General features: G+C 41.2%; 1 protein-coding gene across 5 annotated transcripts in view; it reads right to left on the reverse strand.

Annotated features, from left to right (window-relative positions):
• The window catches only part of LOC138696403 (putative fibroblast growth factor 1), a 94,066-nt gene extending 75,502 nt beyond the window's left edge, over window positions 1-18,564 (reverse strand). The window contains exon 1 of one of the 5 annotated variants that reach the window (XM_069821323.1): window positions 18,337-18,559. In XM_069821323.1, the coding sequence (XP_069677424.1) occupies window positions 18,337-18,443 (107 nt within the window). In that variant the 5' untranslated portion in view covers window positions 18,444-18,559. The other 4 variants (XM_069821319.1, XM_069821322.1, XM_069821318.1 and 1 more) reach the window with 4 other exon arrangements.
• Between the last annotated feature and the right edge of the window lie 8,179 nt (window positions 18,565-26,743).

Raw genomic sequence — 26,743 nt, forward strand, 5'->3', positions numbered from 1 at the left:
GTTTTTTTATAGCAGGGAATGAATGATGATGTGTTATTTGAATATCATATTAAAATAATGATTAATGAACGGGTAGTAAAACATTTTATACGTTAATTAAATGAATACTGTAATTTTTTATAATTTTAAGTCCATATTTAATTATTCAGATAAAAATAAATAAATATACCATATTTACATATTTCATACATTTATGATATATATATGAGGGTTGTAAATAAAGTAGTGGCAACATAGACAGTACGAACATATTATTTAACTTACATAGAAAATATATTTACATCCCTTCAATATAATCCTGTATCTTTTGCCAAATCCGTGGTAACAGTTGAATGTCGTTAGCGAGGTTGTTTCTGTGATTTCTCTGATGGACTGCCCTACTGCATGAAGCACTGATGCAATATCTGGAAACAAGTCGTAGTCACAAGAACTCATGTCAGGGGAATACGGAGGATGTTTCAATACTTCCCAATCCCATCTCTGTAGCAGACACTGCTGCTGAGACATGACAACGAGCATTATCATGCAAGATGAAAGGTGGATTGTCTCTCAGTAAATGTGGACGTTTGCGCCGCATAACTGAACCGGAATATTGAGAAACCCCACATGTCTGTAAAACTAAACTTTTCAGGAGATACAAAAAACATCTCGGGTTCTAGATTTGTGCTCTTATTATTTTTTCTTAACACTTTAGCTAAAATGAATGTTGACGGGAATATGTGGGGTTTCTCTTCATAAATCATCAGTCTACATGTTCAGAATACGAAATCATATATAACTCAATTCCTTAAAAAAAAATGGACATGTGGGGTTTCTCAATATTGTGATTCAACTGGACGTATACTTGTTTTTTTGAAAGATGGGACATGACAATTAAGCGGCCGACCTTGGAACTACAGTGCTATGTTGTTAATATGGACTACCATGCTGCCAGCTGATGGAAGCTAGCAATTGATATTAAGATGACTGACGTTAAAACATTCATTGACAATTGACGCGAAGGTAAGAAAACAATACAAAAATCAACAGAGAATCAAACACAAAACGTACCAATGCTAACATTGTGTGCACAATAAATGTCGCCAAAAGAGCTATTAAGCACTCGCCACGTGAGAATGGTAAGTTTGGCAACTCAACCGTTGTTACCATAGCAACAGACTTACCACGCTACGTGACATTCAGTTGGTTTTTCCGATCGCAACGCTCCTGTCATATCCCATCTTTAAAAAAAAGAAGTATAGGTTATGTTCGAGAAAATGTTGGTAGTAGCCTACGCTGCATTGACATTTTGGTCTTGAGGTACGGCATGGCTAATGATGACACCTTCACAGTCGTATGCCACTATCAGCATGAATTTCACCCCAGAGGGTTCATATCGCACTTTTTTTTAACGTGGTAATCTTTTGTGGTGGCAATCATTAGACTGACGCTTTAGTTCAGGCTCGTATGCCCGTGCCCACGTCTCGTCAATGGCAACAACACGTTGCAGGAATACGTCTCCTTCGTTGTGATATCTCTGTAGGTGGAGTAGAGCTGTTGCGTATCGGTGCCACTTCTGTGCTTCTGTCAGGTTATGAGGAACCCAGCTTGCTGCAAGTTTTCTTACGTGGAGGTTTTCTTAAGGAAGTGTCACACAGTTTGATGACTGAGTCCAATCTCTATGGATAATTTCTCGTACAGTCCAGCGATGGTCAACAGCAAGGAGACCTTGCACTAACTTCACTTGTTCGCCACAAATGGACGGGCGACCTGTGCGAGCCACATGTGCCGTCTCATTCCGACCCGTACGAAACGCAGAGACCCATCTTGCAACCGTCCGATACAGTAATGCATATTTGCCACAAGCTTCAAACAATCCTTGACCAAATTGGCGTACATTTCTACCACGGGCTTCCTCGATTTTTGTTCACGATCGTTGCTAAAGTTTAGTAAACATGTTTTAGAGCAGTTAAAAATAGTCCTCTACATTTAACGACGCCCACGCACAATAACAACATCTGTTGTCATTGCAACCGGTTTTATCATTCAATACATCGACAATATCTCCAACTACGCTCACCGGTTGTCTCGCATCGTATGCGAATGCGCATGACCCATTCCCGGCAGTGTTGCCACTACTTTATTTACTACCCATGTATAAATCCTTTCCGTGGTTATTATTTTTACTGATAACCATTATTATTATTATCATTATTATTATTATTATTATTATTATTATTATTACCATCATCATGGATCGCATACCCGCAAAGGGGGAGGAGTAAGCTTACCACACGGTCCGTTTTGGCCTAGGTGTCCGGCATCCCCGTAATTTTTGTGAGGACGCGCAAAAGTCTCGTATTTTTCTTTAATCATACATTATTTCATAATGTAGAAATAAATAATTTCTCTAACTGATGTTTACTTAATAAATTAATGTTAAAATCGTTGTTTCGATTTACCGTATCTAGCCTAAATATTTGACTTTAAAATCAGAAATGTACTGTTAGACACCACCTCATCTCGTCAAAAATGATGTAACTCTTGAGTTGTTCCAAACCTTAATGCTCATGCAAGATCTACGGAATACAATAAACGAAAATTAAAAAAATGAAAATAAAAAAATATAAGTGCAAAGTACTGTCAAGTGACTAAATAAATTGACATAAAAAATAGTGATTTGTAGCAGCCTATAAGAGAGTAAAATTAGATTTTATGCGTAAGTAGAAAGTTTAGCCTCCGAGGTGAAGCCGAGGGTGATAATTTCTACAAGCACATAAAACCTGATTACTCTCGTGTGCTATACAATATTTTATCCATTACTGGCATCTAAATTTCATTATTGGCATCTAAATTCAATTTTAAATTGTACACCTTTTCTCTGTAATGTGTTGTTTGTGAAGAACTTATGAATGAATGAATGAATGAATGAATGAATTTTAAAGTTGCTATGGTTGTCACGGAAAAAGTTTTTAATTCACAGACTGAATTAAAAACTTTTAATTTATTCAGTGCTGTGAATAAAGCCATTATTTAGATTGCTGAGGACAATGAAATAAAGACCAGTTTAGATACCAGTTATGGATAAACATTGTTTAAAGGCAATAGTGTTCTTTCTTTTGTTAAGAGGAAGGACCTACAGGAATGACCAAATATGTGTCAAACTTAACATTTCTTATTTTTAGGCTAAAAATACTTCATAGTATTGACTTCATTTGAGCGAAACTTCGAGGTCGTTAGGAAGAAAATAATTGCTTTTACGCCATTTTTAAACAGCCGCTGCGCTCGAGTCACCTTGAATATCTGGAGTTTGTTTATTTCACATTTTTCGACATTTAATATGTAATATCTTAGATAATAATAGATAACTGAATAAAATTTTCAGGGCGTATTCTCACATTATACACGAATAATTCTGTAAGAGGAAATTGTCAAATTGCAAATTAAAGAATAAGTTAAAAATAGACGTGTAATTTTTCTTTCTGTTCATAAAAATAAAAATAAAAAAAAAAACAAATTAAAAATTCCAAAAAATAATTTAAAAAAATTGAATTGATTAGCAATCTTTTAGCTTTCATTTTAAGACGAGATTTGTGATTCTGTGATACTCTTGAGAGCAGATATTTAGTTTTCTTTACAATAGTGCATTTTATGCATGTTTTATGTCTGTGACTGTACCATAAAGGGCAAAAGAGAAAATGTTGTGTTTAAAAGGCTTCATACATTGATATGAAACTATGTTAGGGAAACAGAGGCTCTACTTCAAATAATATGAGAAAGAGATTTCCTGTAGGTCATTCCCCTTGATTCAATACTACTTAATACATTTTCCAGTACGGTAACTTATAACTTCAAATTCCTCACAAAAAAACGTCGATAATAGAAGTTCCCGTATTTTCATGATACATTTATGGCAGGCTTAGGGAGGAGGAGGAAAGATAGCGTAATATGTATGCATCTTGTTGCATGCTGACGCAACAACGATAGTCCATTTCGTGTCTGACGTAATGTGCACATGTAACAGAGTGGGTGTTTGTTCCTAATAAAATATATACGAGTACAGTGGATGCATGCGAGTTCCCGTACTTAAGTGCGTGATAATTGGAAGTCCTTAATTTTACCTCGCGTAGAAAACTGGTGTCTAAACCAGACTGTGGGAGACAACTTTTGAAGTAACACGTGAGTGTAACATGTATTAACATTCAGTAAGCTACTTTAAATGGGACAGAACAGCAAGCCATAAGTTAATTTTCACAATATCTGCGCTGTTGTCTCAGCAACCGTTAACTATTCCTTGCAAACATAATTTTTTGACAGTGACAGATAACTTCTTTCTAATGATTACTTAAAGCAAATTAGACACTGAGAGAGCTGGATTTAAGTTACAAGACATCAAGAATTTGACCTAAACTAACATCTTTTACTCGCGGGCGACATAAAAAACCATCGTTTGGGCAAAGAAAAAAAAAGTATCTCGCAGTCAGCATATGGCCTGCTAGCTGGAGTTTCCAATCCCTGTTACATGAACCAACCAAAATCTTCTGCTAAAAATATCTTCAAGTTGGCTTGCTGGGAGAACGAACAACATGCTTACTTTTATCAGTTTGAAACTGTTTTTTATTGTATCTATTGAATGGCAAGAAGTTCAGTAATCATGGATAAATCTATTATTAAATTTCAATGAAAATACATTTTTTTTTAAGATATTCGGAACTCTATTTCACTTCTATCTGTACTTGTTATGTCAAGTTCTAATTGATCGGTCATTTAACAACGTTGTTATATAGGTCGGAAGAAATAGTGATAGCAAGATATATTTTGACTAGATGAGTCCGAGGATTCGCCATTTGAATACCTGAACATTCGCTTACAGTTGGAAAAACCTCGGGAAAGTCAGATAATCAGCCCAAGCTTTCTTCATCTACAGCTTGTATGCAGAAATTGAATATCGGTATGTTCCTGTTTCCACCTCACAGTTTCTTGAATACATTCTTTTATGGACTTGCATGTATGTTCCTTCCCCCTATCAATTTATATTTCAATGCTAATTTCAATGTTATTGATTCCTATTCTTTAAATATACAACCAAATTACTTCTAAATTCTTGAAAAATCAAATTATTTTGTATGTCATATTATCTTTTCGTGCATCTTATTTTCAGAGAATGTGTAGGCCTATTATTGCTTCTCATAATTATCATTTTCTTCATATGCTTCAAGAATTACGCAATTCGGCACATTTCCGTCCTCATTACTCCGATAATTATGAATCATCTTTAGATAACCGCAAGGAACGACAGTCCCTGGCCATGAGGTCAACACGACACAAGATCAGCGCTTCTGACGAGAAGGGACAAGGGACACAGGCCCAGTCTTAATGGAAAGGATATACTTTCCATTTTCCTGTCAGGAATCGAACTCCCGTCCGCTGCTTTTGTACAGTAGCTAGAAACGGTACTGGAGGACCTTCTGTTGTACGTATTCTGCTCCGAAATTACCCATGACTCACGATCATGAGTTAACACAAGTCTTCTTTTTGACGCTTTATTGTTTACACCTATCACTAAAAATATATTGTATCATTTTATTACCTCATTATATGAAATGTAAATGAAACTGCAAATAGATGCTACAAAAATCGAGTTCCAGTCAGCCAACGGCTTCTTAACAGAGGAACTGAGATCTTGGAGATCCAGTGAGATCTGTGGTACGGTTGCTGTATGCCCTGAAAAGCAGGTTTGTCTTGAATTTTAGCTTCAAAAAAGACGCTCACCTGAATTTTCAATTTATTTTTGTGTTACTGGTATGGAAACCTTCGGCTGTGGGGCAGGTTTTCTCTGAATACTTCAGTTTCCCCGCTATTCTCACCCCATCATCTCTCCTGTACCGCTTTTTTACCAAATGAATCCGACTAAATATAAATAATAATAATAATAATAATAATAATAATAATAATAATAATAATAATGGTTTATTTTAACTGGCAGACTTAAGGGCATTCGGCCTTCTCTTTCACTTAACCAGTATGATACAAATTCTACATTGCTGTATATAAGGATTTTAAAATATAGCCTAGAACTACTTCCCTCAACCTCATGAGGTATAACGAAAAAGACCCCAAAAATAAGCGACAAAATAAAAAAGTGTCATGCAGGTTGATGACGACACATAGGCCTACTTCTCACTGTACGCTTTATGCGTTTCGCAATTCAATTCTTTATAAGTTTGCGAATGATGTTCCGGTCTGTCCTTCATATTCACGAACTACTTACTTAGACTTACAAATGGCTTTTAAGGAACCCGAAGATTCATTGCCGTCCTCACATAAGCCCACCATCTGTCCCTATCCTGTGCAAGATTAATCCATTCCCTACCATCATATCCCACTTCCCTCAAATCCATTTTAATATTATCCTCCCATCTCAGCCTCTCCAAAGATCTATTTCCCTCCGGTCTCCCAACTAACACTCTATATGCATTTCTGGATTCGCCCATACGTGCTACATGCCCTGCCCATATCAAACGTCTGGATTTAATGTTCCTAATTATGTCAGGTGAAGAATACAGTGCGTGCAGTTCTGCGTTGTGCAACTTTCTCCATTCTCCTGTAACTTTATCCCTCTTTTAGCCCCATATATTTTCCTAAGAACCTTATTCTCAAACACCCTTAATCTCTGTTCCTCTCTCAAAGTGAGAATCCAAGTTTCACAACCATACAGAACAACCGGTAATATAACTGTTTCATAATTCTAACTTTCAGATTTTTTGACAGCAGGCTAGATGACAAAAGCTTCTCAACAGAATAGTAACAGGCATTTCCCATATTTATTCTGCGTTTAATTTCCTTCCGAGTGTCATTTATATTTGTTACTGTTGCTCCAAGATATTTAAATTTTTCCACCTCTTCGAAGGATAAATCTTCAATTTTTATATCTCCATTTCGTACAATATTTTGGTCACGAGACATAATCACATACTTTGTCTTTTCGGGATTTACTTCCAAACATATCGCTTGACTTGCTTCAAGTAAAATTTCCGTGTTTTCCCTAATCGTTTGTGGATTTTCTCCTAACATATTTACGTCATCCGCACAGACAAGAAGTTGATGTAACCCGTTCAATACCAAACCCTCTGTGTTATCCTGAACTTTCCTAAAGGCATATTCTAGAACGAAGTTAAAAAGTAAAGGTGATAGTGCATCTCCTTGCTTTAGCCCGCAGTGAATTGGAAAAGCATCAGATAGACACTAGCCTATACGGACTCTGCTGTACGTTTCACTGAGACACATTTTGATTAATCGAACTAGTTTATTGGGAATACCAAATTCAATAAGAATATCATATAATACTCCTCTCTTAACCGAGTCTTATGCCTTTTTTTAAGTCTATGAATAACATGTACTGTACCCTTATACTTCCATTTTTTCTCCAATATATGTCGAATACAAAAAACCTGATCAATAGTCGATCTATTACATCTAAAACCTCACTGATGATCCCCAATAATTTCATCTACGTACGTAGTTAATCTTCTCAAAAGAATATTCACGAACTACTATTCAAGGTAATGTAAACCGTGGCACGATAGCCCATGAAGAGCCACAGCCACCAACCCACTGCTGGTCTCAGGTCCACATGCCTCAGCAGAGGTGAATGATCATCCAACTAGCATATGGGTAACGATTATCTCCCCAGTGGTTATAAATTGATTTTCGAAATCGGATTTTGTTACCTATCATATTTCCCCAAATTCATCACGGTGTTGGGTGGATACCGGTTCCATATACTGGACGAAATTCCATGAGAAAATACTATTACAAGAGAATACATAAATGAAATAATTTACTACATCAAATAAGAAGTTAAATTTTCATTTATGAATTACACACAAAGAGCATTTTCTCAATTATGATCAAATAGCGGACTTCATTGTACGATTTAAATAGACGCATTTATGCAATTAATATTGCATAAGAACACACGAAATAGCTATTAGTGCCGGTATATTGTAGTCATTTTGAATATTATAATGCTGTTTATCAAAGTAAGCATTTAAGTAGGCTATGATGAAGATATTGAAACACTTCAGACTTTTAAAAATGGAGGAAGTGAGTCCCGGCCACTTGGTCCCTCTATCCGTGTCTTGCGGTAACCCCTTAGCAATATGTCTACGGATGATGGTAAAGGAAGAATTTTCGGTGCTCTTTGTTAGCTACGGGAAAGAAAGCTCTCAAAAATATCAATCGGTCTGGTAACCAACCTTTCTACTGTTTATCATAGATATCTGCAGTTCTGTAAAAAAATCGGGACGGTATCACTTACATAAATTCCATTATGGGTTGAAGACAGTGGCGTACCGACGGGAGAGGGATATTTTAGAGTTCAAATCTTGGGACTCAAAGAAAAGAGTTAATGATATTGTAAGTTCAGTCAACTTCATCAGAGATAAATATTAATGACTCTTAAAGAAATGTATGATTACTATACTTATTTTTTTGGAAGATGGGACATGACAGTTAAGCGGCCGAACTTGGAACTACAGTACAGTGTTGCCAATATAGACTACCACGCTGCCAGCTGATGGAAGGTATCAATTGACGTTAAGATGGCTGACGTTAAAACATTCATTGACAATTGACGCAAAGGTAAGAAAACAATACAGAGAATCAAAGACGAAACGTACCAATGCTAACACTGTGAGCACAATAAATGTCGCCAAGAGAGCTATTAAGCACTCGCCATGTGGGAACGGTAAGTTTGGCAACTCAACCGTTGTTACCATAGCAACAGGCCTATCACGCTATGTGACATTCAGTTGTTTTTCCGATCGCAACGCTCCTGTCATGTCCCATCTTTCAAAAAAACAAGTATATTGTGACAGCGACGTGAGATTCGAACTCACGACCAGCGTCCCGCAAGAGAGAAGATCGCGCGGAGCACTTGGGATGGCGCGCGGCGGAGAGGGGAAAAGGGCCAACACGGCGAGAGAGTGGAGCGAGAGTGCGCGCGCATCTGGTGCTGGTAGAGAGGAGAGGGCTCGGGATTTTTCTGGAGTGCCATCTCTAGAGACACGTGGAGCCTTCGAGGCTACGTCGCTGTTGCTATAAATTACGGACGCGAAGGAACGACAGCAGTTTTCAGAGTTTTCAGTTATTCAGTCAGTGAGAAAGCCAGAGCAAGCAAGCCAGCCGGAGTTCGACTCGAGTGTGCGTCCGCATCTGCGTCAACATCCGAAGGCCTGAGTACGAGTGCAGTGGACCGCAGTTGGAGGGACCTGAGTTCGAGTGCAGTGGACCGCAGTTGGAGGGACCCGAGTTCGAGTACAGTGAACTGTCTCTGAAGGTCTGTGGTTCGAGATACTGTGAACTCGAGTGACTGAGATAGAAGAACTGTGAACTGAGAACTGATAGTTCAGATTTGTAAATAGTGCTTTGTAAATATTAGTTAAGATTAACAGTTCATTGTTGTGCGTAATAGTACAAGTAATTTGTCAATGTCTTCGGTGGAGTGCTATAACGAATACTGTGTTGAGTGGAGATCCAATTGTTGACGAGAGCGTTAAGGTGAATTGTAGAAAGGAATTATTGTTGTGACGAATAAATTACATTGTTGTTACTAATAAAATTCACATTGGTGTCAGAAGTGGGATATTACCGACAATGGAGAACCTACAGCAGATCCTGCAAGCCATCGCGGAAATGAAAGCAGAAATGAAAGACGAAATGAACAAGCACATCAGTGAGTTGAAGAACGATATAAGTGAAGTGAAAGGCGACATAAGCGGAGTGAAAGATGACGTCACTACGCAAATTGAAAGCGTTTCAGCCCACGTAGATGGAATTGTCGCCATCGTGAAAGACGAACTCAAAGCCGACCTTGACAACCTAAACAAGAATTTTACAACTATAAACGAGGCAGTAACCGAATTGAGACAGGAGGTAGACCATTTCGACGGCAAAATCCGCGATCTCGAGCGCCGTCAAGAGCAGACGAGCGAGTTGCTGGACAAGACGAGTGAGGTGATGGAAAAACATGCTGAAGAAAACAAGCACATCCTCGCGTTGGTGGATCGCCAGGCTAGAGAACAAAAACAGATAGTTGCCGAGGAGGTTCGACGTGCCATGCAAGAAGCGGCCACAGAGTTGAGGACTCCATATAGTGGCCCTGCGGAATCATCGCCTTCAGCCAGACATCACAACGTCAAGACGCCGAAGTTCGACGGTACGACGTCTTGGGCGATATTCCGTCGCCAGTTCGAGGCCACCGCAGCACATAATGGCTGGACCCCAGCGGAGAAGACTACTCAGTTGCTGACCGCGCTTCAAGGACAGGCGTCGGAGATTCTTCACAGCGTTCCAGAAGATGGGACAGCCGCTGAGATAATGGCGGCCCTGGAGGGACGTTATGGTGACCATCAACTTGCTGCAGCATTTAGGACCCAACTAAAAACGAGGGTCCAACAGTCAGGCGAGTCCCTGCAAGAATTCGCGATGGCGGTGGAACAACTGGCCCATAAGGCGCTCAGGGGCCTACCTAATGACTTCATCGCTGGAGAGGCGGCCTACACCTTCGGCAGCGGAGTTCGAGACCCGGAAATAAAGCAACAGCTACTCTTGGCAGAGCATCGCACCATCAATGCAGCTCTGGCGGCGGCCCTCAGGATGGAGGCAGCCAAGTTGACGGCGAACGTCTCGGCATCGCACCGGATTAGGAGCGTCGCGGCGGCCGACGTCGAGGAACGTCAACCGAAATCACCCGAGCGACGAAGACGAGGAGTGCCCACCTGCTGGTCCTGCGGCGAGCCTGGACACCTGAGGAGGGACTGTGACCGATCTGGTCACAAACAGGAAAACTAAAAGGGGCCGATGCGATGAGGGGCACGTCGGCGCCGTCATCACCATCCCCTCGGCTGATCTTGAAGACGGTTAACAGAAGATGCGACGATGGGCTGATTGCTGACGGATGGATAAGAGGCCGCCCATGCAGAGTACTGGTAGACACCGGGGCGTCGCTCACTATCGCCAGACCGGAAGTCGTGCGTGGACTACCTGGGAGGACGCCGCTGCGCTGGTATGAGCTACGTACTGCCTCAGGCGAGAACCTGCCCATCCAAAAAGAGGTTTTCCTGGACTTGACCTTGGGAAAGAGGAGACTGGAGATGTGGGTGTTCGTCGCCAACATCACTGAAGACGTCATCCTGGGACTCGACGCCATGCGGATCTTCGATGCAACGGTGGACGTCCGGCGCCGTATCCTCCGTTTTGGTCAGGATGAAGTGTTCCTGAGGGACGTCGAAGACCAACCCATGGCCAGCAGACTCACCTTGGAGAATCAAGTGACAATCCCAGCAGGCTGCGAGATGGTGGTGACGGCAAGACTGGACGGACAACCTAAGAGAAACCTGCTCCTCGATTCGCAAACAACTCCGATAGATGGGGTTTATGTGGCCAGATCCCTACTCCCGAATCAGAAGGTGGTACCGGTGAGGGTCCTGAATGCCACCAATCGGGACAAGGAGGTGCCTAGTGGAACTGTACTAGGTAACGTCGAGCCGGTGGTGTCTGTGACGTCGCTAGCAGAAAACGAGGAGTGTCACGGACCACGTCCAGATCTAGACCCATCACTGAAAGAGCTGGCTCGAGAATTGCCGGCGAATTTAAGCAAAAGAGAAAGAAGACAAGTCCACGATCTACTGACAGAGTTTCAGGACGTTTTCAGTCTGTCTGAAAACGACTACGGGAGAACGGAGAAAGTTCAGCACCGCATTGACACCGGAAATGCTCGCCCAATCAGACAACCTCCTCGACGCGTCCCTCTAGCTAAACAGAGGGAGATTGACTGTCAACTGGAGGGCATGAAAGCAAGAGGGGTCATCGAGGAATCCGACAGCCCTTGGTCATCACCTGTAGTGCTGGTGAAGAAGAAGAATGGGGACCTGCGTTTCTGCGTGGACTACAGAAGACTGAATGACGTCACCAGGAAAGACTGCTTTCCCCTTCCACGAATTGACGACACCTTGGACACCCTGGCCGGAGCAGAGTGGTTCTCGACGTTGGATCTCAAGTCAGGATACTGGCAGGTGGCGCTACATCCTGAGGACAAGGAGAAAACGGCATTCTCTACAGGCCGGGGACTATGGCAGTTCACCGTTATGCCGTTCGGCCTCTGCAACGCCCCGGCTACATTCCAGAGACTAATGGAGTCCGTAATGAGAGGCCTGACATACGACACCTGTTTGCTGTACCTTGATGACGTCATCGTGGTGGGCAAGACTTTCGGCGAACAGCTGTTGAACCTGAGGAAAGTGTTCGAGAGACTGCGACAAGCCAGACTGAAGTTGAACCCGAAGAAATGTCATCTATTCCAGAAGAAGGTCAACTACTTGGGACACGTAGTAGGGACCAACGGAGTGGCCACGGACCCGGAGAAGCTACAAGCCGTCAGAGGATGGCCGAGACCGAGGGACAAGCAGGAGCTGCGCCGCTTTCTCGGCCTCTGCACTTATTACAGAAGGTTCGTAGCTGGGTACGCCAACATCGCTAAGCCTCTGACCCAGCTGACCGAGGAGAAACGACAATTCCAGTGGACAGACGAGGCGGAGTCATCCTTCCAGTCGCTGAAAGAAGCGCTCTGCACTGCTCCTGTACTGGGATATCCTATCCCTGGAAGGAAGTTCACGCTCGACACGGACGCTAGCAACGTAGGCATCGGCGGAGTACTCTCTCAGGAACAGGACGGGCAAGGAAGGGTGATTGCCTACTTCAGCCGAACATTGTCCAAGGCTGAGAGAAACTACTGCGTGACCCGTAGAGAACTTCTTGCCATTGTGGAAGCCCTGAAGCATTTCCACAAATATTTGTATGGCCAGGAGTTCCATCTGAGGACAGACCATTCTGCACTCACCTGGCTATTGGGCTTCAAGAATCTGGAGGGGCAGACCGCCCGTTGGGTTCAACGACTGCAGGAGTACAACTTCACCTCCGAACACCGACAAGGGAAGAAACATTCCAACGCTGATGCCTTATCACGACGCCCATGCCCGGATGGCTGTAAACACTGCCTGAAAGTAGAAGAGCGGGATGGCGCCCACGCAGTCCGAGCAATTGCCGCCCAGCCGAGCCCAGGATGGGATAACGCCGCCATAAGGAGGGAGCAGCTGGAGGACCCAAACATTGGACAGCTACTGCGTGATGTGGAGTCCGGCCAGAGACCAGTATGGGCCGATATCGCCAACCGTAGCACCACTTACAAGAGCTACTGGGCCCAGTGGGAATCCTTCACTGTCAAGGACGGTATCCTGAAGAGGATTTGGGAGTCGGCCGATGGAAGGACCCACATAGAACAACTTGTCCTGCCCAGGAGCAAGGTGAAGGAAGTGCTGGAGGAGACTCATGCTGGAGTGACTGGAGGCCACCTGGGAGCCAACAGGACGCTGGACAAGTTAAGGCAGAGGTTCTATTGGTTGCATCAGAGAACCGACACGGAACAATGGTGCCGAAGATGCGACACCTGTGCAGCCAGTCGCGGACCAAGGACCCGCAGCAGGGGAGCCATGCAGCAGTACAACGTGGGAGCTCCTTTTGAGAGGATCGCCATCGACGTTGCTGGACCGTTCCCGGTCACGGATCGCGGGAACCGCTACCTGCTAGTCGCCATGGATTACTTCACAAAATGGCCAGAGGTGTACGCGATTCCCAACCAAGAGGCCTCGACGGTGGCCGACGCGCTGCTTGACAACTTCATCTGCCGATTCGGGGTGCCCCGGGAATTGCACAGCGATCAGGGGCGCAACTTCGAATCCAACCTGATGGGAGAATTGTTCGAGCGTCTGGGGGTGCATAAAACCAGGACCACTCCCCTCCACCCACAGTCCGACGGCATGGTGGAACGATACATCAAAACCGTGGAGGAGCACCTGCGGAAGGTGGTGTCCAACCATCAACGAGACTGGGATGCCAGAATTCCACTGTTCCTCTTGGCCTACAGAGCTTCGGTCCACGATACAACAGGGATGACACCGGCAAACATGGTCTTCGGGAGAGAGCTGCGCCTGCCCTGTGATCTGCTGTTTGGCACGCCACCCAGCGCCGACCAGCCAGCGACTGACTATGTGGCAGAACTCACCGAGAAGTTGAATGGAGTTCACCAACTGGCCAGAGAGCACCTCAAGATGGCCAGCGACAGGATGAAGGTGCGCTACGACAGATTAGCCAACTCTGCAGGATTCCAGGAGGGCGACCGGGTGTGGCTGTATCGACCTACCAGGACCAAAGGGAAATCACCAAAGCTGCAGCGTGCCTGGGATGGACCATACCGCGTGGTGACCCGGATCAACGACGTGGTGTACCGCATCCAGCGACAACCTCGAGGGAAGATGATGGTGATGCATCTGGACCGATTAGCAGCCTACCAAGGGACTGCCCGGGACGAGCAGTCCTAAGGAGGGAGCAATGTGACAGCGACGTGAGATTCGAACTCACGACCAGCGTCCCGCAAGAGAGAAGATCGCGCGGAGCACTTGGGATGGCGCGCGGCGGAGAGGGGAAAAGGGCCAACACGGCGAGAGAGTGGAGCGAGAGTGCGCGCGCATCTGGTGCTGGTAGAGAGGAGAGGGCTCGGGATTTTTCTGGAGTGCCATCTCTAGAGACACGTGGAGCCTTCGAGGCTACGTCGCTGTTGCTATAAATTACGGACGCGAAGGAACGACAGCAGTTTTCAGAGTTTTCAGTTATTCAGTCAGTGAGAAAGCCAGAGCAAGCAAGCCAGCCGGAGTTCGACTCGAGTGTGCGTCCGCATCTGCGTCAACATCCGAAGGCCTGAGTACGAGTGCAGTGGACCGCAGTTGGAGGGACCTGAGTTCGAGTGCAGTGGACCGCAGTTGGAGGGACCCGAGTTCGAGTACAGTGAACTGTCTCTGAAGGTCTGTGGTTCGAGATACTGTGAACTCGAGTGACTGAGATAGAAGAACTGTGAACTGAGAACTGATAGTTCAGATTTGTAAATAGTGCTTTGTAAATATTAGTTAAGATTAACAGTTCATTGTTGTGCGTAATAGTCCAAGTAAATTGTCATTGTCGTCGGTGGAGTGCTATAACGAATACTATGTTGAGTGGAGATCCAATTGTTGACGAGAGCGTTAAGGTGAATTGTAGAAAGGAATTATTGTTGTGACGAATAAATTACATTGTTGTTACTAATAAAATTCACAATATAATCTAATATTCGTGATATTATCTGTCTTGGATTTTAGTTACCGGTATTGCTATATGAGTGAAGTCCGGATTTTCAATACACTATAAAGTAGTATTGTTATTTCGTATATATTTAACCGCGTCCCCATATGCTTCTGATATCACATACAGTATATCTGGATACTTAGGTTTGGCGTGGGAAGCAATGCACATTGTGTCTAATCACAGAAGTTTTAAAGAAGACAAAACAAATATAAACGCAGCGTTTCTTGACAACCACTGTAACTATAACTTCGCACTACGACTACGCTCCTAGCGCCGTTCAATAGATGGCTGCTTGGCTTCTTTAGGTAATGCTGTATTAGATCAAGACTGGAAGATTTAAATTTCGTAGCGTTGTAAACTACTGGTATGCTTTCTTAACCGTAATGTACACCACGCCTACCAGAATACAGTTAGGCCTACTGTCAATCTTAGCGTATAGTGCATATAAATCCAGCTCTTTGTGACTTACACGTAGAATTTGTTCTTATATCATGTCGATATCTTAGCCAATAGTTTCAGTATCTTTAGGACGTGACGGTTTCAATCTATTATTTAAATCTAATATTCAGTTTGCGTGTTCTTTCAATAGTTTGCTTTAATGTATGTCAATAGCCTTTAGTATTTTGTGTAATATGTTCGAAAAAATATATAGACCTAGTCTTTATGAAAATATTTATTTTTATTACTAATTTTTAACGAGTAATTTTCTTCTCTATACCTCGTATACCCTGTTAATAAAACAAAGTAACAGTGAAACCTAGAAGGGAGGGAAACAATGTCATACTTCGAAGGTTAAGGTCTTGACTGGGAAACGAGTACACCGAAGCTTAAATAATTCATTTATGATTAGACACAAAACTCTGATTGAAACCCCCCTCTTCAGAAAGAAACCTTGCTTACGCCACTATTTTACTCTTAATATTACTTTGTATTAATAATGAAAATATTCCCACCAGTGAGCTATTAATTGCGTAGTAACGAAGAATGATTGAATTGCTAAACCAATTATTTTTCTACTTGATGAGCCATAAAAAATCACATTTCCTGGACCTCCACCCCAAACAATGGCTGTTCCCAGCCCCAACTTTCTCGAAACTTCAAGGCGGCCAATATCAGCCACGGAAAATTGAATAATAATTCTAAAAAATTAGAAGTTATACAGGAAGTATGAACTGATAATTCCCCTTTGTTGCAGTTGGAATTGGGGCTATAGCACAATACTTGGAGGTGGGGGAGAAGAAGAGGAAAAAGAAGAGTTTTTTACAGGATACAAACTTCTGAATTAAAAAAAAATAATATATCCGCAAGGAATTAAACATTCTTTTTAATAGACAGATAAAATAAGTCAATACAGACAAACTGAAAGAACACTTAAATGAACGACTGACTCTGACGACTATAGCTATATCAACATTGATAATCTTTTAAGACTTGTTGGAACAAGTATAGAAAGAACGAGGAAAGGGCAGTTTGAATCATTTTAACCAGCCATGGCGAAAATGTGATCGTGCGCCGAGCCACTGTGTAACCTGCAACGCGCATAGCACCTATGGAGGGAGGCGGACACCCAAAGGGAAGTGAAGCAACTGACTGACTTATTAACGGATTTTCATTTTCCTTACGTCAAGCCCTTAAATATAATTTTATACAGTATAAGGTTACAAACTAATGTTTAGTACGTGTAACGAAGAAAGAAATGAATAAGAAAACATAGTACACATTATAACAACCTAAGATTAACTGTCTTCAGAATGTCTCTGCGACAGAGTTTCAAACTCAGGAATTATGTCACTGCCAGTCGTAGTTGATCACGAAGGTATTTGTCTGTCAGTCGTGATCTAAATTTGGTTTTTACTATTTTCATTGTTGAAAATAATTTTTCACAAACGTAAGTTGTAGCGAACATGGCTTCAACAGAGCAAGCGAAAGAACGAAGCTTAGGATCTTTATTTTTTTGGCAAAGATTTGAAAAGTTCAACATTTATCAAGTCCTTACAGCTAGCTTTCATTTAACATCACAATTTAAATCTGTGAGTTTAAATTGAAGAGCTAACCGCATTATTCGTACATCTGCTGAAAAAGGATCGACGTACAGAGATAATAATAGGCTAATAAAAATTGAAAAATTGTAAACTTAAATTTATATATTCTAATTGCATAGTAGACATATAAGACAAATTGTATTGTCTACTTATTAACTTCAATTCAGGAATCCGCCCCTGAGCACGAGTTCTACTCTTTCAGGGGCGAGCTAATGTTTTTTTCTGTATATATATATATATATATATATATATATATATATATATATAATGTTGCAATTATTAGCAAAATAAATAAATAATAATAATGATGATGATAATAATAATAATAATAATAATAATAATAATAATAATAATGACTTAACCTTTTGAAGTTTCATGACATGAGTAACATGTAGTATAATGCCGTTTTATGTTATACAACGGTTTCCTCGTAATACTTGTGAACATATCATATATTTAATATTCTCATCATATTGGCAGTAAAAAAATGCCTCCTCCCATTCTACTTCAAACTTTCGTTTTTGTAGAGGTACATGGTTTCGAGAGAGACATTGCGACAATACGCCACTCGCAGGTCAGAAACAAATTCAAATGGAACGGAGTTTGACTCCAGTGAGTGAGAGGGTGGGGTTTGGGGGAGGTAGGAAGCAAGAGAAATGCATAGCTATCATTCCGAGCCACAATGTGCTGGCGGGTCACATTTTCGCCACGGCTGATTTCAACTATCAAAACTTCATAATGCTAGAAACAAGCGTGAAGGGTCTGACCTTCATGAATAACGGTGAACACCTACCTCGAAATATCATATGAGCCTCGAACTACACGGGATCAAAGATTAGTCTGATACAATGTCAATGACAGTAGGACATAGCCTACTTCAGAATGTTTTACATCTTCGAGGTATCCAACGGGTATCCACACTGCTTCAAGTAGGCTACCGGTACAAGTACGCACAGTCGGGACGCCAGCGCACTGACAAACCAAGATGTCAGTAAATCACATTTGCAGACACACTACCGGTATTTGAAACTGTCACTACTCGAAAGCGACGCCCACCCGTCACTAATGAAGTCAGACTTACCTATCTGCGGCGCGGCGTGGTGAGCTCGTTTCTGCCTGCGAGTGTATGAAAGACTTCATTATGAACTCCGCCTCAGACAGAGATGGAGCGAGATCACGATGACGCATTTAGCTACTCCAGTCTCGGATAAAATTGGGCTTCCGGCCAATTCTACTTCCTTGACAGCCCTCGCTAAATGAATTCGACACCCGCCACAACAGAGGTGCCAAAGCTGCGGTAAATCACCGCAACCTAGCCGTTCGCTTCAATGAGTACACAGTACGAAACCAGTTTTGTGCCAGACGAGCGAGAAGTCTTATAGTCTTATTTTAATGACAATCGTCGGTTATGAATGAATCGTAATAGTCTGCAGGCGCGGATCTAGAATTTAATAATAGGGGGGGGCTAATAATAATTGAGGGGCTGGGTGCAAGAAGGGCATTTTAGAGGATGTGCCCTTTTTGAGTAAAACGCTTTATTGTGATCTCTGATCTGTTATGCATATGATCACAAAGTTGTAGTTCAATACTGTAATCATAGAGGTCAGGAGTACCGGTACACAAAATGTAAAGGCATGCATAGATAACATTATTACGGTTTGAGTTTCCAACATCAATTTTCTCTAAACTTGCATTTGAGAGAAGTGCCTTTCTTGCACCAACCCCTCAATTAACATATGAATACAGTAGTATAATCATTACACAGAACAATGGGATTAAAAAGAAATAAATAAACCACAACAATATTGTCACTCTTAGGTTCTAAGTCTTCAGTTAGTTCTAATTCTAAAGGAAATAGTGACTGGAATGGAAAGTCGATTAAATGTTACTTACAGTTTAACGAAGCTGAAGTCGTCTGGAATGTTTTACTTTGGTTAACCTCTTCAACAATGTTCTTTTCAATAATGGTGCCACAACAGTTTATGAGATCGTTTTGCGTTGTTTTACTTGTTAGAGAAGAGTTTTTTTTGGGGCATTTTTAAGATGAATATGCAGAATCTGATCACCGGCATCAACGCGATATTTAAGAAGCTCCTTGGAATTACCTTCGTTTTGATTTTCGCTTTCCAAGTCAATCGCACCATCATCCCTGTGTCCTCTTAATGGAATATTTTGTCGGCCGCACAAAATAATTGTTTTTACTATGGGACAAGTTTCATCCTGTTTTCGCGCATTGTTTGTAACACTTCATTATTCAATTGAACCAGAACGTTCTCTACCTTACCTTCAAACACTCGTTTAAAGTTGTCACATTTTAAGAGAGCAGTTTTGTTATAACTGTTCTCTGAATGTCTCCTGAATATTTCAAAGGCCTTTTTGAATTTTCTTAGAGGTTTCGTAACTAAACTGTGTAACGTAAGTTTGCTTCGCCCTCCCTCTTTAGTTCCGAATAAAACGCACACGTGATAGAACGCACCTTCATCCTTCTTACTGTAAGACAGCCATGTAAATCTTTTAAGCCACGCATGCTGAAATTGTCTAGACTGTCCCGATTCTAGTGTCCTCGGAAATGGATATTTTTCGTCTGGAACCCATGGATTTGTTAGAGCTTTGTATTTTATCTCGTCACTGCATATTTCTTTTTCCACTAAGCAACCAATATCTAATACATTATGAGTCGTCGAACTAGCGTCATCACTTTCACCGCACATAACCGATTCCCTGTTACGGTATTAACAGGCATACACTTTTCTTCATCAGTTGTATCATTGTCATCCGTACTGCACTTTTCTTTCACTTCACCACACGGCTTCTTGAAAAATTGTAAGATATTTGTTTGAAACTTACGTTCCGACATTTTATAATTTCTTATAACTGTTACACTAAATAATTCACCTGTGCAGACTGATCACTTCTCGTCTCAATTCAGAAGTCGAATGTAGTGGCTATTGTAAAGTACGATAACAAAGATATTGGTAGCAGCCTAGCTACAGTGTGGTAGAGGTGGTTACCGTTAGATTTCCGTTCCGAAGTTCGAGCTATTGTTAAACCCCATGGTAACGACCCCTAAGGAATGCGACCACTTACCTGATCTATTCACTGCGAACTGTAAAGAGAGTTTGTATGTCAAAGTAAAATAGCAAAATAATATGAAGTTTAGAGAGTGAAGAAATCATAGAAGTTATATGAATGAAAAAATAATGCTTTGTACATTTTAAATAAAAAAAGTCTTTGAAATGATAGGGGGGTTTATAGCCCCCCAGACCCCCCCCCCCTTGTATCCGCGCCTGATAGTCTGTTAACAGTTATTGTGTGGATTACGACCATTTTTTTTTCAATTCCATTCCCATTTAACTGGGTCGTATGAGTTACGGTTTTTCGCTCAATAGTTTCTCGTAGAATGACATGAATCGTAAGGCTGGCAGCTTACTGCATCGGACATTTTGTCTCGGACCTTTAAATGCGATGGTGATTAGGGCGGATTTTTGCATATTAGCATGATTTATCCCTTTAAGGTTAAAGATATGCATGTATGAGAGAAATGTCTTTCATGCTATGGGGAATCAATGGGGAAAGTTTTAGAGTGCATATAAATGCATATTAAAGGGTTGGTGCATATTTCACAATTGTATCGGATGCATACTGTATATTACAATTTTTACCCAGAGATCGATGAAATATAAACATTGTTCCATAACTATGACAATAAAATTTAATGAAACTGAAAACAAGTTCAAGTTTCATGGCAATTCAATATTTTTACACACAAGCCGGCATTTCTCTTGTGTATAAAATACTTTCCCTTTGCGTCGTAATGACATTGTCGTGCGTGGGTCAGGTAGCTGCAGTTGTAAATCTTTACAAGATGTAATCTAAGAAAAATTAATGCCGCAAGGGAAAGCACGTTGATGGACAGTTTATTGGAGGTAGCAATATAAGAAGCCATGTATTGTGGGTTCCTATCACCATGGCATGGCATGTCTTCAGGTTGCGGATAGAGTAACGGACTCCAGATATGGAGGGTGCTGCGAATATATTGAATAAGCAATCGTGGACAGCCAATAAGGGGTGCTCCTCCAGCTTGGGGGGTGGGCGAAGGGCTAACAACTCATCACCGTAAAAAAACAGCTCGTTACGAATCTCTACAATAAACCTCGGAATGGGACTGATTCTCTGGCACGACCACAGCAAAGGAATAAGGATATGAGATTTGGTAAGGGTACTTGGAACGTAACTAGTATTTATAGAACAGGAGGGATAACATTAGAAGCAAAAGAACTAGCTAGACACAGAATAGACTTTGTGGGAGTACAAGAGGTTAGGTTAGATGGGAATGGCATATCACATAGGAGATTACTTGTATTATGGGAAAGGAAACAATAATCACCCATTAGGAACAGGATTCTTTGTTCATAACAGAATAAAATCAGCAGTAAAAAAGGTCCAATTTGTCAGTGACAGCTTTTCGTATTTAGTACTTAAGGGCAGATGGTGCGATATCGTAGTTATAAATGTTCGCGCCCCTACAGGAGAGAAAGACGACCATATAAAGAATAGCTTCAATGACGAATTGGAACACACTTTTAATCAGCTATCTAGATATCACATGAAAATTTTACTGGGGGATTTCAATGCTTAAGTAGGACAGAAGGGTATTTTTAAACTGACTATTGGAAAAGAGAGCCTACACGTAACTAGTAATGACAATGGAGTTAGGTTAGTCAACTTTGCCACATCAAAAAATTTAATTGTCAAAAGTACATTTTTTCATAAGGATAATACATAAATACACTTGGACTTCTCCAGATGGATTAACACACAACCAAATAGCCTAGAATTTATCTTGATAGATAAACGAAGACATATTAGATAGTAGACATTTGAACCTTCATGGAGGCAGACTGCAATTGTGACCATTATTTGGTAAGTGGAGAATTAAGAGAAAGACTATCAGTAGCCAAGCGAGTAGAGCAACAAGTTAATATTCGTACATAAGATTCAATATTCTGAAATTAAAGGACGAGAAACTAAGAAAAATTATCAGGTCGAAACTTCAAATAGGTTTGCCACTTTAGGATGTTTCGACGACGTTGAGAAAAAGTTAGATGTTAATAGCGTGTGGGAAAATATGAGAGTTATATTATCAAAATTTCAGTTGAGCGGAGCATAGGTTACTATGAAACTAAGAGAAAGATGGTTTGATGAAGATTGTTCCTTGGTAGTAAAAAAAAAGGAAACAGGCAAAATTGAAATTCTTACAGGTTCCAGTTGAGATGAACAGAGATAATTATTTCAATGAAAGATGGGAAGCAAGTCATACACTTAGAAATAAAAAGTGATATTACTTGAGAGAAAAACTGACTGAGGTAGAAACAAATAGTACCTAAGAATAAAAACATTAGAGATTTATACAGGGTGTTTAAAAATACGGGGCGTAATTTCAGGTATGTATTTCCCATATGTAGACAATCAAAATAGTTCATTACAACATGTGTCCGGAAATGCTTCATTTCCGAGTTATGGCCTTCACAACATTGAAATTCACCGGAACGTTTTTCTTTCCGCAGGTCGTTGTCATTACAGAAGATGTTCAAAATGTCCACCTCCTGCTTGAATACAGACCTCACATCGATGTCTCATTGACCTGCGAACACGATCCCAAACTCCAGGAGTATTGTGTATGTCCTCAGAACATGCCACAATTCCATTCCGAAGGGATTCCAAATCAGGCACCGGAGACGAATAAACCAATGATTTTAAATGGCCCCATAAGTAGAAATCGAGAGGGTTCAGATCAGGTGAGCGTGGAGGCCAAGCAATTGGGCCACCTCTACCTATCCATTGATCAGGAAACCTTCGATCCAAGTACCGGCGAGCAGTACGACTGAAGTGTGCAGGAGCGCCATCATGCAAGAAGTGAATGTGTTGACGATTGATCAGTAGAGTGTCTTCTAAAACATGAGGTATGGTGTTTTCCAGGAAGTTTGTGTATGCCTGCCCTGTAAGTCTGTTTACAAGTACATGGGGTCCAACTAATCGATCACCAATGATACCGGCCCACATGTTGAGGGAGAACCGCACCTGGTGATGAGATGGAACAGTTGCACGTGGGTTTTCATACTCCCATACATGCTGATTGTGGAAATTTGTTATGCCATCTCGTGTGAACTGTGCTTCATCTGTAAATAATACGAAGGCAGGAAAGTTCGGATTTACACCGCACTGCTGCAAGAACCACTGACAGAACCTAACTCGTGCAGGGTAATCAGCTGGTGAAAGGGCCTGTACACGTTGCAAATGATAAGGATACAATTGATACCTACTCTTTCAACAGTCTCCAGACAGTCGTATGAGGAACATTGACTTGCAACGCTACCCTTCGTGTGCTGATAGAAGGAGTCATGTTCACAGCCTCCAGAATCTCCTCCTGTACTTCTGGAGTTGTAGATCTTGGTCGTCCCCTTCCCAAACCAGGAGAGTTAAATTTTCCATACTCGCACAGACGGTAATGGAGACGTACAAATGTCTTCCGATCTGGACATTGTCGCTGTGGGTACCTCTCCTGGTACAAACGACGAGCCAGCGCAGCATTGCCATCCGCCTTACCGTACATGAAGTGTATCTCTGCCAGCTCTTGATTTGAATACATGTCGCACAGTCTAACGCCTACACAACACTGAATGTAACCTTCGCCTCGGAATGAACTGTCAGAGTGCCCTCTTAATGTATCCTTTGACGGCAATGATCTGCGGAAAGAAAAACGTTCCGGTGAATTTCAATGTTGTGAAGGCCATAACTCGGAAATAAAGCATTTCCGGACACATGTTGTAATGAACTATTTTGATTGTCTACATGTGGGAAATACATACCTGAAATTATGCCCCGTATTTTTAAACACCCTGTATAAGGGCATAAAGACATTTAAAAACGGATATCAGGCAGGGGTAAACGTGATCAAGGATGAGAATGGTGACTTTCTTGCTGACTCTCATTCAATCTTGAACAGATGGGAAAACTATTCTGAGTAACTACTAAACGTATGCAGGCCAAACAGAAATGATCGGGACAACATTCAAATACAAACTGCTGAGCCATTTATACCCGAACCCACATTCTCTGAAGTCGAAATTGCAATAGAAAATCTGAAAAAGTACAGTCTCCAGGTATCGATCAAATTCCAGCAGAATTAATACAAGAGGGTGGAAGCGCATTATCTAGTGAAATATATAAACTTGTACTTGCTATTTGGGACAAGGAAATTGTACCAGAACAATGGAAGGAATTCATAATTGTACCTATTTTTAAGAAGTGGGACAAGACTAACTGAAGTAACTTTCGAGGAATATCACTTTTGTTGATGTCGTACAAAATTTTGTCCAATATTCTTTTGAGAAGATTAACTCTGTATGTAGATGAAATTATTGGGGATCATCAGTGTGGTTTTAGGTGTAATAGATCGACTACTGATCATATTTTTTTGTATTCGACAGATACTGGAGAAAAAATGGGAGTATAAGGGTACAGTACATCAGTTATTCACAGATTTCAAAAAGGTGTATGACTCTGTTAAGAGGGAAGTTTTATATAATATTCTTATAGATGTTGGTATTCTGAAGAAACTAGTTTGATTAATTAAAATGTCTCAGTGAAACGAACAGCAGAGTCCATATAGGCCAGTTTCTGTTGGATGCTTTTTCAATTCACTGCAGGCTAAAGCAAGGAGATGCACTATCACCTTTATTTTTTAACTTCGCTCTAGAATATGCCATTAGGAAAGTTCAGGATAATAGAGAGGGTTTGGAATTGAACGAGTTACATCAGTTTCTTGTCTATGTGGATGACGTGAATATGTTAGGAGAAAATCCACAAACAATTAGGGAAAACACGGAAATTTTACTTGATGCAAGTAAAACGATATGTTTGGAAGTAAATCCCGAAAAGACGAAGTATATGATTATGTCTCATGACCAGAATATTGTACGAAATGGAAATATAAAAATTGGAAATTTATCCTTCAGAGAGGTGGAAAAATTCAAATATCTTGGAGCAACAGTAACAAATATAAATGACACTTGGGAGAAAATTAAACTCAGAATAAATATGGGAAATGCCTATTATTATTCGGTTGAGAAGCTTTTGTCATCCAGACTGCTGTCAAAAAATCTGAACATTAGAATTTATAAAACAGTTATAATTACCAGTTGTTCTGTATGGTTGTGAAACTTGGACTCTCAATTTGAGAGAGGAACAGAGATTAAGGATGTTTGAGAATAAGGTTCTTAGGAAAATATCTGGAGCTAAGAGGGATGAAGTTACAGGAGAATGGAGAAGGTTACACAACGCAGAACTGCACACATAGTATTCTTCACCTCAGATAATTAGGAACATTAAATCCAGACGTTTGAGATGGGCAGGGCATGTAGCACATATGGGCGAATCCAGAAATACATACAGAGTGTTAGTTGGGAGGCCAGAGGAAAAAAGACTTTGGGGAGGTCGAGACATAGATGGGAGAATAATATTAAAATGGATTTGAGGGAGGTGGGATATGATGACAGAGACTGGATTAATCTTGCACAGGATAGGGACCGATAGCAGGCTTATGTGAGGGCGGCAATAAATCTCCGGGTTCCTTAAACGCCATAAGTAAGTAAGTAGGCCTAAGCAATATAAGAAGTCGGAACTCGCCTTTCAAGTTTCAACTTAAATGTTTCTTTCTCAGTGCAATCCACATTCATTATCATCACATGATCTGTCAGAGATTTTCATCAAAACTTGTTTTCAGAGAAGACATATTAATAAAGATTCATTCACGAGAAAAGTACCATGTGTAATTTTATGTTAGAACAGTTATGTATATCTAATTTTGTGATTCAATCTTGTAATAATTTAATTTGGTAACAATGTTATAAAAACAAGGCCAAATAATAATAATAATAATAATAATAATAATAATAATAATAATAGCAAGAACAAAAACGGTAACAGTAATGTAGTGACTGTACTGTGAAGCTGAAGATATCCCCGCATTTCAGGTAAAAAAAATCTGGTAAACTTTTGAATTGAATTGAACTTAAATGGGGAGGGCTATGACAGCCCTAGTACTGCGACCTGAAAGATCTATTGTGCTTCCCCGTCATGATATCCTATTACTCCAATGGTTTGATGTTCTTGATGAACTGAATCAAACTACGGACTGGGACAGTTGATAGCTCATCAAGCTTTGGAAAATGTTTTCCAAAGATGAGAGCTCTTTGATGGGCGAGTGCATTGCAGTCACATAACAGATGAGCTACAGACTCATCTCCTTGTGAACAATGAGCACAGGTTGGGATGATGTTATGTCCCATCCCGTGCAGGTTCTTCTTGAGGGCACTCTGTACTGTAAGGAATCCGACTGCCCAGCAGAGATGTTTCGTGCTCAATTTTAACAAGTCACTTGACCTGCTTTTATTACAGTATGAGGGTCTTGGAGTGTCTGCAGCCCT

Source organism: Periplaneta americana, chromosome 3 (assembly GCF_040183065.1).
Source record: "Periplaneta americana isolate PAMFEO1 chromosome 3, P.americana_PAMFEO1_priV1, whole genome shotgun sequence".
Taxonomy (NCBI): domain Eukaryota; kingdom Metazoa; phylum Arthropoda; class Insecta; order Blattodea; family Blattidae; genus Periplaneta; species Periplaneta americana.